At 43.9% G+C, this 13,117-nt stretch overlaps 1 protein-coding gene across 2 annotated transcripts in view; it reads left to right on the top strand.

The window, feature by feature from the left end:
* LOC141171998 (sialic acid-binding Ig-like lectin 13) overlaps positions 1-13,117 on the top strand; it is a 71,130-nt gene that overhangs the window by 38,023 nt on the left and 19,990 nt on the right. For both annotated transcript variants that reach the window (XM_073655756.1, XM_073655755.1), the window contains exons 4-7: positions 3,655-3,921; positions 6,104-6,142; positions 7,261-7,518; positions 8,326-8,367. In XM_073655756.1, coding sequence (XP_073511857.1) covers positions 3,655-3,921; positions 6,104-6,142; positions 7,261-7,518; positions 8,326-8,367 — 606 coding nt within the window. The remainder of the gene's footprint in view (positions 1-3,654; positions 3,922-6,103; positions 6,143-7,260; positions 7,519-8,325; positions 8,368-13,117) is intronic.

Below are 13,117 nucleotides of genomic sequence, written 5' to 3'. Positions count from 1 at the left end.
TAGTTTACTGGAAAAATTCCAGGCTGGTAGGAGGCAAGCAGATTCCCACAGAAAATTACCAGCAGTAATGTTCAGGGACCCGCGCTTGTAGAAGGCGGAGACAATACCAGGAGAAATAATGGCGGGTGGGGACCGAGTATGGACACCGGACAGCCGCGGGCATGACGTTATGAAAAGCTTCCACCTCCACGAGCCTAAAAGGCCCTGCTGAGAAGCATTCCAGGTTAAGAAAAGTGTGTGGGAAGGTTCTCGGACACTCTATGGCTGCATTTTTAATGTGGACTGGCTCTGTACCATCCCTGGCCACATTTACCTGTCCACATGTTTGTGGTTAGGCGGTCCTTCCCAGTAAGTGCACTGGGGAGGGCACAGGCAATGTTGTGGGATCCGTGCTTGTGTAAGGCAGAGACAATACAGGGAGAAATAGTGGCGGCTGGGGAACGAGTATGGACACCCGGCTGCCGCCGGCATGAGGTTGTGAAAAGTTTCCGCCTCCACGAGCCTAAAAGGCCACATTTCAAGTGCACGCAGCTTTAGAGGACTTCCTGGGAGAAATGACAGCTGGAGTAGATATGGTTTCTCAACCCTTTTCACCAAGCTAAAGAATATGGCTGTGGTGAAATACAACTCTCAGCAAAAAAAGCTGTGGACTGGCTCCATACCGTCCCTGGCCACATTCACTTGACCACATGTTTGTGGTTAGGCGGTCCTTCCCAGTAAGTGCACTGGGGAGGGCATGAGTAATGTTTTGGGACCTGTGCTTATGGAAGGCGGAGACGTTACCGGGAGAAATAGTGGCGGCTGGGGACCAAGTATGGACACCCGACTGCTGCCGGAATGAGGTTGTTTAGTATTGTGGCCTGTTTTGGCTGGCTGCATACTTGTGCTTGCATTTCAAGTAACAGAAAACTAAGCAGATGGTGGCCTTTATCATCATCATGGCCTCACCTCGGCAGTATGAACTATCCTGAAGGAGAAGCCAGCGACCACCGGAGGAGTCTTCAGTTCTCTGGTGGGCCCGTCCAACCCTGCCGAGAAGCAGCCCTGGCTAAGAAAGGTGTGTGGGAAGGTTCCTGGACACTCTATGGCTGCTATTTTAATGTGGACTGGCTCCGTACAATCCCTGGCCACATTCACCTGTCCACGTGTTTGTGGTTAGGGGGTCCTTCCCAGTTAGCGCACTGCGGAGGGCACGGGTAATGTGGGACCCGTGCTTGTGGAAGGCGGAGACAACACCGAGACAAATAGTGGTGGCTGGGGACCGAGTATGGATACCCGGTCAGCGCCGCCATAAGGTTGTGGACGGCTTCCGCCTCCACGAGCCTAAAAGGCCACATTTCAAGTGCATGCAGCTGTCAAAAATTTGGCAGTAAAGTATTGCAGCCTGGGGTAGGGACAACTGAACGCTGCAATGAGACAAGAACATGGATGGTGATTGTTGCAAATCTGCAGCGACAGGTGTATGGCGGGAGGCATATTGGCATGGGCCAAGGATCACTTATGATGGGCACACTTTTAGGCAGTGACCTGGGAGTCAGAGATGCTTCCAGGGGTCTTCCCCATGCTGTTCCCATGTCTTTTCAGCACTGTATGCATGTCTCTGATGATGTCTCACACACCACATGGCCAGATAAGGTTGTAAAATGTTAAAATTACATTTCCCAGTGAATGCATTTGTCTTGGTTGAAAGCAATGCAAAAGTGCAAAAATGCATCAAAAACACTACGTGTGAACATAGCCCAAGATGTGGAAGAGTATTTTTGGTTTTGGTTATTTATTTTGCCTTATATACAAGTCATTACCCTAGAAAGGATGTTCCTTAACATCTTTCCCAGGAAAATCCATTTTGGTTTAATTTTTGTATGTTTTATTGTGAGTCCGTAAAAGTGGCTTAATACCTCTGACAACGCTGTTGGCAGCAGTGACCTGGGATTCAGAGATGCTTCCCCATGCTGTTGCCATGTCATTTGAGCACTGTTCCTATCGATTTGGGCAATTTTTTGTCCCTCTGCAGACCCCCGGGGGGAGCCACCTGAAAAATGCTCGAGTTTCCCATAGACTTACATTGGGTTCGTTGCTCGGGTCGAGCTCCCGAGTATTCCAATTTGCTGGACCCAAGCAACAAGCACCCGAGCATTTTAATGCTCGCCCATTACTATCTGCTAGATGTCATCACTGCAGATCATTATGAGGAGGTTGTGCATCAATGCAAAATGTTTCAGCAGTGTCAGAACTGGTGCTGGGCAAGTTGTTTTTTTATTTGCAATCTGCAACTGGAATCTTAAAGTATTCAAATTTGTGTGAAACACCAAATTTCAGGGAATTTGACTCAAACTCAATCCTTTGCAGATCAATCCACTCATCTCTATTTAGTAAATTATTTATATCAATTAACAAAATGTAAAGTGGATGAACAAAAAATAAATGTAAATCAAATTTGTGACCGCTCTATGGCGTCTGAACAGCATCAAAGTCTTAGCCTATTACTGATCCAGCCACGCCCATCCATCTGGTTGGTCAAAAGTCACTTTCATGTCATCAGTCTATAAAACCTGTGAACAATCTGTCTTCAGATATTTTCTAGTTTTGACATTTCCACTTCTGAGTCTTGCTCAGCAATGGTCGGGCTCAGCCTCCACACCTTGGCGTGTCTGTGAGCACTGGACACATTGTACTTCTGTGTCTTGCTCAATGGTGGTCAGTTCCACCCTCCTCACGTCGGCTGTGTCTCTGAGCACTGAATACCTAGTACTTCTGTGTCTTGCTCAGTGGTGACCCTCTACATTTGTCACCCAGTCCTGGCTTTCGTCCTGCCAGGCTTCCATAATGCCCACCACATTGCCGTAACATGTCCACTCCTTAGAGATTCATTTCTTAAATTCGCATCTAGACTTTTTTCCACAAAACTATGGAGCAGTGAACGATGAGCACAGTGAGAGATTTCACCAAGATATTTTGGCTATGGAGAAAAGATAGGAAGGAACATGGAATCCATCAATACTTGCAGATAACTGTTTTACAATTGTAAGAGATGATCCGATGCAGGAGTACAAGAGACAAGCAAAAAAGAGGAACAAATGTTGTAGAGAAATTTTTGTAACTGTTTATAATTCGCAATAGTGTTTAGATGTTTTACTTATTTGAATTGCTAAGTTTCCTCTAAATATCAGAAAATTGGCTTAACAAAATACTCTGCATTTTTTTGTTTGCAAAAATAATATTTCAAAGTACTGAAACTTTTAAGTATTAATTATATATAGCAGTAAAGGGAAATCTCTTTGATATAAAAAAAAAACAAGAGGCAACTAAAAGTTTTCATTGTCAGATTTGAATACAGGAGGTCAAAATCATTAAGAAACGGCTCATTTCATAACTGAACCTGACAACTTTTGAAAATATGTAGAACAGTGTAATCAGCGTAAATTGTTCTCTGTAGAAAAAAATACAAGAATAGGTAACATGCTGCTTATTGTCATGGATTCCATGTGGAAAAAATAACTTATTAGCCCCATATGCACTGGCTTCATGGAATAATTTATAGTCAAGTGATCGGTTATTTTAACCACAATTCCAATTCAATTTATTCCTGTTGGATACATTCTTGTAATTATTTAATTGACAGAAATCATGATAAAGTCATATTTTACTGTGTAGATCTTACAGAAGAGCCGGTCATCTCAGATCTTGGGACGGTGAATGCTGGTATCAATAAGACCCTGACCTGCTTTCCTCCAAGAAATTGCTCTCCGACATCATTAAATTTCCAGTGGAAGAAAAGTGATGTGGCCGATGTCTGGATGAAGAATTCATCTACTGTAACATTTACTCCATCTCTAAATGATCACCAGAAGAACATCACATGTGAGGTGACAAGCTCCAAGGGGAACACAACTAGAAAAAACGTTCTTCTTGATGTTTGCTGTAAGTACATTTTAGTTTTGCAAATTTCCATTGTCAGGTTTGCAGAGGCCCTCCAAAAAATCAAAATATCCTCTGGTAGTCTCATATTCTGATTCAGTAATTGGTCTAAAGGTTCAGCAGAAGACAACCTCATTTTGAGATATCGGATGATTCACTAATAACTTTAGATCTGATTGATGATTTGTCCTGTGGATATAATTTGGGATGCAAATACAAGAAGGTTCCAAGAACCTCAGTCTGACACCATCCTTAACTCTCCCAACATTTCTACTTGAGTCTACATTAGTGATGAGCAGAGCTACTAGAATTTGAATTCTGCATTTCGCTTATATTTGATTAACATTTTACACAATGCAAATTAAATGTACATTACTATGCTTTGAGCCTTCTTCAGACCTCAAAGCATAAGAAAAATACATAAAAATATAAAAAATATCCTCATTTGTCCCATCACACAGCCCCAGTTTTCATCTACAGTCCAATCACTGGTACAGAATTTACTTGGCCATATTTAACAACTTCCGGCACCTGGCATCTTCCGTTTCTCCTGCGCTACCTAGACAGCAAAAGGATGACGATGTATTTCATAATGAATCACAGCAAAGTCAGTGCAGAAGACTCCAGGTGCCATAAGTCAGAGAAGATGGCCCAGCGAAGACCACACCAATGACTGGACAAAAGAATACACGTGAGAGCCATGTGAATATTATTTTTTTTCTAAGTTTTTCAGCCCTTTCCCGCTTCTTCAGAATTCAGGAAATTGCCAGACACTATTTTGCCGGATAGTAACAAATCAGAATAGCAAAAATGTTGTTTTCTGGAATATTTAAATTGATTTTGCAAAATTTTTAAATTGAGGAAAATTGGATTTTCCTCAAATGTAATCGCTTAAGACTAGGTTCCATCAGTCATGTACACCAAACACAGAACAAACTAACCAGGGATGATATTTAAAAAAATCTAATAGCGTTAGATTTTTTTCTTTCATTTGTTTTAAGTTACAGAAATCGGAAATTATGTTAGCCGAGGCATCTACAACTGATTTTGGTGAAAACACTAAAATATAAATGCTCCCTACAGTAACTTAAAGGGTTTGGCCACCACTTTTTATTGATGGCCTAGTCATAGAATAAGCCATTAGTATGTGATTGATGGGGGTAGGACCCACGGCACTCCTGCAACAAGCTGTTACCGGCCCGGAAGTTCACAAATGCTACATTGGGGGGTAATATAAAGTACTGGCCAACCCCTTTAAATAGAGGTGACACAGGCCTACAGCACAATATTGAAATTGGACATCTTCTAGAGCTGGTGTCATCATCAGTCCACCAACTGGTACCAGCTGATTGCCATTCACCAGCTGGAAGCTTGGTTCTTCATCTCTATTCCATTATTCTTGGCTAACATTGTAGTTCTGTGAAGATAAATCTCTGCAAAAGTTCTCACACATCCATTAAAATGAGGGGTACTGCCATCCAAGCCTTTGATCCCTCTCTCCAAATTCCCCATAGGAGCTATTCAGCGTATGTCTATGGATCCCTATGACACTGTAAAAGCTTATCCCTGTAGCTTAGGGGCCTGACTCTTTTTAGAAATCTTTGCCTTGCAAAGAGCTGGTTCTCCTCTCGTGATTAGATAGGAACCCTGAGATCGTTTTGCCAAGACCTAAGAGTGAGGGACTCTTCATTTCCTCTGCATTGGAACAGCATCACAGTATAAGGTCCATTCTTATCAAAGGGGTTGGACCACAAATGGAAGTTATCACCTATCCACATAATAGGTGATAACTTAGCTATACCTAGGGGTCATACAGGAACGATCAATGGTCCATACCCGATTTCAATGGAATGATAGTCTAGCAGGCACACAATTGGTCCATACATAGTCTTTAGGATGGCTAGAGATAGACAAGCACCATTCTCGTGATCATGGGAGTTTCTGCAGTTGACCAACAGAAATCAGCAAAATATCACCTAGCCTTCGCATTCATGGTCCAACTCCTTAAGTTTCCATAAATATAAGATCCCAGCACTGGAGTGCTTAGTTAATTTTGGTAAATATGAATGATAAATAATTAGTCAATTTTTATATTATGGAGTTTGAGATAGCTATTGGAGCCATGATGTGAACATTTATGAATTTTAAGATTAGATTTTTACTTCTCCTCTTTATTCTGTTGCAGGTCCTACAATTATTGGAATCACATGGGATATTGTAGGTGGTAAGGCTGTATTTATTACCTAATGAACAGAAAATAATTTGCCACGGTTCTTTCTAACTTGTGTGTTCAGATAACTGAATAATCTCTATAGATGTTGGAGATTTAATTCTGTCTTATACCATACCTACCATTGCATGTTGGACCAGAAGTGCCAAAACACAACCAGAGCTCTCAGTTCTGCTACATTTGTAGTAGTAAAATTGGATGGTTTAAAGTAACAAGAATTCTTAAAAAGTTTTTCTAGACATCATACTGTAAAGTTGCGGAAAAGTTTTGTGACTTTTGTTGCTTTCATGCCAAAATGGGTAGAGCTAGGGAGGGAGACAGAGGAGAAATATGGATGTGAAACGACAGCTCATCTAATTCATGATGAGCTGTGGTGTACCTTGTGCCAGAAATCTTACTTTCTTACTTGATTTCAACAAACCCCCTCATCAAGACCAGCATAAACTGGCCTTAGGCCCCAATTGATCAAGACCAGCAATCTTGATCAGGGTCCGGAGTAAGATTTCTGGCATAAGAAACGCCACATTCCTCCCCCCTCTGTCCTGCCCAACTCCACCCATTTTGGCAATGTTAGAAGAAACTGGTGTAAAAATGGCTAATGTAGCAACATTTTTCTCTAGATTTCTTGATATTTGATTTGATTTGAGGCACTAGATCAGTGTTCCCCAACTCCAGTCCTCAAAAGCCACCAAAGGGTCATGTTTTCAGGATTTCCTTAGTATTGGACTGGTGAAGGAATTATCACCTGAGCAATGCTAAGGGAATCCTAAAAACATGATCTGTTGGTAGCTTTTGAGAACCGGAGTTTGGGAACCCTGATCTAGAATAATAGAGAATGTCTTCTAAGAATAAATCTTCAATCTCTGAACCCACCGGGATCAAAGAAATTGGGTCTTATTTGTTCAGTCTCCTGTGCACAATCATTGTGGTAATTCCCTGTATGTTTGAATGACAAAGTGGTCAGGTTCTTCCACAGGAGAACCTGGCAGCTTGGGCTTGGCTGTCTCTCCATGCACCCTCTTATAGCAGCCGCATTGGACTTATGATACCTGCTATTTATTTTAATTATTTACTTAAAATCTTTTAATTTCTAACATTTTTTTCTTTTCCAGGGAAGAAAAAAAATAAAACAGAGAATATTGTTAGAACCGAAGAGGGTGCGTCAGTGATATTGAAATGCTTAGTAGAAAGTAACCTAACTCTTCATATAATCTGGACGAATGAGAAAAGTGATAATCTCCAAAATGGGACTGGAAAATACCTGGAACTAGAACTAAACAGCATGACGACTAATCATTCCGGTGTCTACACGTGTTCAGTAATGACTGACTATGTGATAAAAAGCACAAATATCAATGTAACTGTGCAATGTAAGTATCATTATTATACAATGATTAGAGGAAATAATAATAACCGTGCAGTAACCGGCCACGGACACTATACAGTTGACAGAAATCAGCCGCCACCGGTTGATTGGCGGGGGAGCAAGGTGTTGCACCCCCACTGATCTGGTGTTGATAGGCCATTAATATTAAATTAACGGACAACTCCTTAAAGCCTTCTCTTTCTTATAAAGACTCTGAAGAGTATCCCTTTTGTAAATAGTGTTGATGAAACGATTAATATGGAGAACCTGTGTCTGGCACTGTTATATGGGCACCTTGTTAAAATTGATTTTCCTCTTCATAAGTATACTCCAATTGTCAAAGTTACAAGGGTGCTTTAAGTGCTACGGGAGCACTTGGCGCACTTTTGCTAAGCTTATTACGTTTATGGGGCAATGGGATAGTCAATGTTATGGGGCACTCTGACTGTTAAAAGGGGTTCTTCAAAACTGTATAAGTTAATATTTACGGGCCAGGGGCAAAGGAAAAAAAATTATAAAACCTACAATCACCATCTGGTCTGGTGCTGCTCCTCCACACTCTTTACTATGTCTCCGGACACACAACAATGTTGAAGTAGTTATTATCATTTACTTGTGTTGTTATACTGTCTCCATTCTGACTCTGAAGTGGGGAACTCCCCTCCTCTTAATAGCATAACCCCTTTAATAGTTATTTTTTTGTGTGTTGACGTATGTCAATTTTTTTTTTGCCAATTAGGCATTATTAAAACCTGAAAGAAATAGGAAAGTATTATAAAATATATGTATAAAATATATTGTTTTCTTACAGACCCACCTAGAAATATGGAAATTACCATTCAGTCTTCCAAAGGTATTGTATATGTTTTGAACACATATGTAATCTATGAGTTATAGTATGCGACTGGATCTGCAATGTACCACTGCTGGTTACCTTCCTTCCCGATCAGAATCATTTCCTTGATTAGTGGTAATATAATTACACATACAGCAAGAGGGGTATCCAGGCCGCACTCAAACTCGTTCAATGAATCCACCATCACAATATGTTTTGGCAGAGAGTTCCATAGTCTCACTGCTCTTACAGTAAAGAACCAATTGACTCACTGCTCTAACAGTAAAGAATCCATAGTCTCACTGCTCTTACAGTAAAGAATCAATATTTTCACTGCTCTTAAGAGTAAAGAATCAATAGTCTTACTGCTCTTACAGTAAAGTATCCATAGTCTCACTGCTCTTACAGTAAAGAATCAAAAGTCTTACTGCTTTTACAGTAAAGAATCAATAGTTTCACTGCTCTAAAGAGTAAAGAATCAATAGTCTTACTGCTCTTACAGTAAAGTATCCATAGTCTCACTGCTCTTACAGTAAAGAATCAAAAGTCTTATTGCTCTTACAGTAAAGAATCAATAGTTTCACTGCTCTTAAGAGTAAAGAATCAATAGTCTCACTGCTCTTACAGTAAAGAATCAATAGTCTTACTGCTCTTCCAGCAAAGTATCCAATGTCTCACTGCTCTTACAGTAAAGAATCCATAGTCCCACTGCTCTTACAGTAAAGAATCAATAGTCTCGCTGCTCTTACAGTAAAGTATCCAATGTTTCACTGCTCTTAGGCTATGTGCCAACGATGCAGAAATGCTCTGGATTTTCCTGAGCGTTTCTGCATCTCCCTGGCAGAAAAAAACGCATGCGGATTGTACATGTGGATTGTACATGCGTTTTTCCTGCCAGGGACAAGCGGATGTTAAGCGTTCTTCACATGCATTTCCACATGTAGGGTTGACAAGCGCTCTCCAAGCGATTTTAGCATCACTTGGAAAGTGCTTGACAACTTGGTCACACTATATAAATCCTTGCAGCCGGCATGGATTTATATAGTGTGACCGTAAAAGAATGGTAAAAAATAAAAAAATAAATACATACTTACCTTCCGATGGCCCCTGTAGTCTTGCTTCGCTCCGTCCTGGCTGTCGGCAGCTCGTGGTACACTACACTGAAGGACCTGCCGTCACATGACTATGACGTCAGCGCAGGTCCTTCAGTCCACCGTGATCTGCCGGCAAGGGAGGACGAGCGCACCGCGGGCCATCAGAAGGTAAATATAACATTTATTTTTTATTTTATTCTTTTATTCACAGGTTCTATGGTACCCGGGTCCGGAGGAGAGTCTCCTGTCCTCCAGACCTGGGTACCATCCGCACATTAGAATGCATGGAATGCGCATGTACAGATGCAGTGATGCGGAATCCATGCGTTTCAATGCAAGTCAATGGCGGCGAAAACGCAGCGCTTCCACAAAATAATTGGTAGTGCTGCGTTTTTTTCCAGAATGATAATCCGCAGCGGAAATTTCCGCAGCATGTGAACATCACATGCGGATTATCATTGGGGAACATGGCAGGCCTTCTACCATGCATTTTTAAGCATTTCTGCAGCGTTTTTGCCGCTGCAGAAACATTTAAAAAACGCATCATGGGCACACAGCCTAACAGTAAAGAATCCATAGTCTCACTGATCTTACAGTAAAGAATCCATAGTGTAACATCCCTGGTGGCGTGCTTGCATATTGCACCACCTACCACCATGCAAGACCGCAATCTTACCTGTCAGTCCATGTTGCACACTTTGCTCCAGTACCTGCTCTGTCCATCTCTCTTGTCTGATTGCTTAGGGCATTGGCATGGCTTTCTGCTGGTTTCTTATAGCTACTGTGTGCATGGTCCTAATGCATCCCCAGCCTATTACTGTGAGTCACTGGATACTTAAACCCCCTCCACCCAGTGGGAGGTGCCTGAGCAACACCTTCACACAGTTTGTCTTTGCAACTGAATTGCCAGGTCCTGTCCAGTATCTAGTCTGTTTCTGCCACCCTGGGGGCTGTATACCCAGGCCTGTTACCTGTACTTGTGACTTAAGTCAGTTTCCGCCACACTGGGGGCTGAGTTCCCAGTCTTGTTCCTGGTTCAGATCCTGTCTGAACAGTGTCCTAGTCCATTAACTGTTTGTCTCTATGTTTGTACCTTCCCTTTTCCTGCAGTGTCTGACCCTGCACCTAACTCCAACTCGTTGTCTCTGTACTTCTGTTGGTGAGTTTTGTGTCCACTCGCTACTTCATTGCAAGTACCTTGTGTGTATCTGGTTCTGCTCGTTCTGTTTCCCTGCCTCTGTATCTACCTCCTGTGTTCTAGCTATCTTCCTGCTTCTTCCAGTCTGTTCCATGTGAGCAGAGCATTGTCCAGTTTGCCTTCACCTTCTTCTCAGTTCTGCTCTGCTTTCTCACCGCTCCGGCGGTTCCGCTCTGCTCCGCTTGTTTACTGCATCTGCGGTTTCGCTCTGCTCTGCTTATTCACCACTCCGGCGGTTCCGCTCTGCTCCACTTGTTTACCGCACCTGCAGTTGCGCTCTGCTCGCTTGTTAACCGCACTTGCGGTTCTGCTCCGCTCTACTTGTTCACTGCTCCTGCGGTTTTGCTTCTCTCTGCTTGTTCTCCGCGCCTGCAGTTTTGCTCCGATCTGCTTGTTCACCACGCCTGCGGTTTTGCTCCGCTTTGCTTGTTCCTCGTTCTGGCGGTTCCGCTCTGCTCTGCTTGTTTACCGCACCTGCGGTTCTATTCTGCTCTGCTTGTTCACCTCTCCGGCAGTTTCGCTCTGCTTCTCTTGTTTCCCGCACCTGCGGTTCTGCTCTGCTCTACTTGTTCACCGCTCCAGCGGTTTTGCTCTGCTCTGCTTGTTCACCGCACCTGCGGTTTTGCTACGCTCTGCTTGTTCACTGCATCTGCGGTTTCACCCTGCTCTATTTGCTCACCGCTCCGGTGGTTCTGCTCTGCTTGTTCACTGCATCTGCGGTTTTGCTCTGCTCTGCTGTCCACCGCACCTGCGGCTCCGTTCCTGTGTCCCAGTCTGAACTGGTCCCTATCCTACCTGAGTTCCTACCTGCCAGTACCCGCCAGTCTACATACCAGACGTGCATGCCAGTGCCCACCTGTCCGCATGCCAGCCCAGCCTGCCAGTCCTCTCCTGTCTGCATACCAGCCGTGCCAGCCAGTACCCACCTGTCTGTATACCAGGATAACCTGCCTGTTCCTGCATTCCCTGATGTGGGTCAACAGCTGTGACCAGAGTCTGACCTGGAGTAGCACCTGGTCCCTCTGCTCGGTTAATCCCTGGTTCACGGAGTTGACTGAGCCGCCATGTGACCTTGGTCGGACCGAGATGTTACTTAGTTACGCCCCTCCAGGCACTCCTCGATTCATGGTACAGTGGGATCACGCTTATGCCAGTCTGTCCGGGCACGAGCGTAACAGTTTGCTCAGGCCATGGTTCCCGTTGAGCCCCACAGCCCTTCGCTCTCAGAGACATTTTGAATCCTTGTCTGGCTAATACGTGCACCAAGAAAAACTTTTTTTCTCAAGCTGTGGCCCAGGCAATTTATGCACCAGCCCAAATGGATCTATCAGCACTCGTTCCTGCGGATTCACCATGGTACTATGGGGATCCAAAACGAAGCCTTGCACTTGTAGAGCAATGCATGCTGCATTTCAAATTCTATGCTCACTATTTTCCTACTGATCGGGTTAAAGTAACATTCATGAATTCCTACCTAGTGGGTGATGCCTTGAAATGGATCACCCCCCTATGGCAAGCATGGGATCCTATCGTCTCTGACCTGCAGGCCTTCCTGGTGGCCTTTTTAATGGTCTTCGATGACCTTAACCCTGAGGCTTCTGCTAAAGCTTCCCTTCCCAGTATCCCGGAGCAGCCCCGATGGGTAATGTGTGTAGGTAGCCTACCAGCTCTCCAGCCTGAAGAGACTGCTGCCCACACAGAACCCACACAGGATGACAATGCTTCACAGAATACTTTCCTTCCCAACCTCAAGAGGCAGTCCAGACGTGCAAGGCGTAGAGGTAAACCGTCACGCCAAGTTCTGTCCTCCCAAAGACCTCCTGTTCCCCAGGCTGTAGAGGCAGCTCTCCGCACAGAATCCATGAAGGATGACTATGTTCGTCAGGCAAAGCAGAGGCCAGAACTCAGTCACAAAATCGGATTGCGGTCCCGCTGCGGTTGTTTGGGACCCCCTGACGGTCTTTGTACAGCGAAGGTTGGAGAATCCCAAGACATTAGGCCTGTAGGAGAGGCTGCCCTTGGCGTTAGTGTTTCCTCTCCACAGATGACCATGACTGTCTCCGTGGCAAGTGAAGGCCTCGGATTAACCGGAAGTTTCGGGCTTAAAGCCTTGAAGAGTCGGTGTCTGATTCCCGTCCGACAACTCCAGAAGCCGGTTTGGGCATTGTCAGCAGAAGGACGAGCCCTACTCAGAAACAGTCAAAATATGTCTGTACAAATTAAGCTCCAGATTGGAGCATTATACATGAAGAAGTTCACATTCCAGGTGTTGTCTGGTTTACCCACAGGTCGTCCAGAGCCGAGAGATCTAGTGCCCGATCAGGTCTGGAGATCCTGTATGGTGTTTCCAGGGGGACTGCTGAGGTGAAAGATATGTCCAGTCCCCATATCTTCAGGACAGTCAGCAGTTTCTTCTTCTTCTTCACCAGATCTGCTAGTCGCTGACTCACTGTGCACTGAAGTCTCCGAAGGAAGA

Source organism: Phyllobates terribilis, unplaced genomic scaffold (assembly GCF_046119375.1).
Source record: "Phyllobates terribilis strain yellow unplaced genomic scaffold, ASM4611937v1 Scaffold_12__6_contigs__length_324123572, whole genome shotgun sequence".
Taxonomy (NCBI): Eukaryota; Metazoa; Chordata; class Amphibia; order Anura; family Dendrobatidae; genus Phyllobates; species Phyllobates terribilis.
This window is presented reverse-complemented; position numbering and strand designations above follow the sequence as displayed.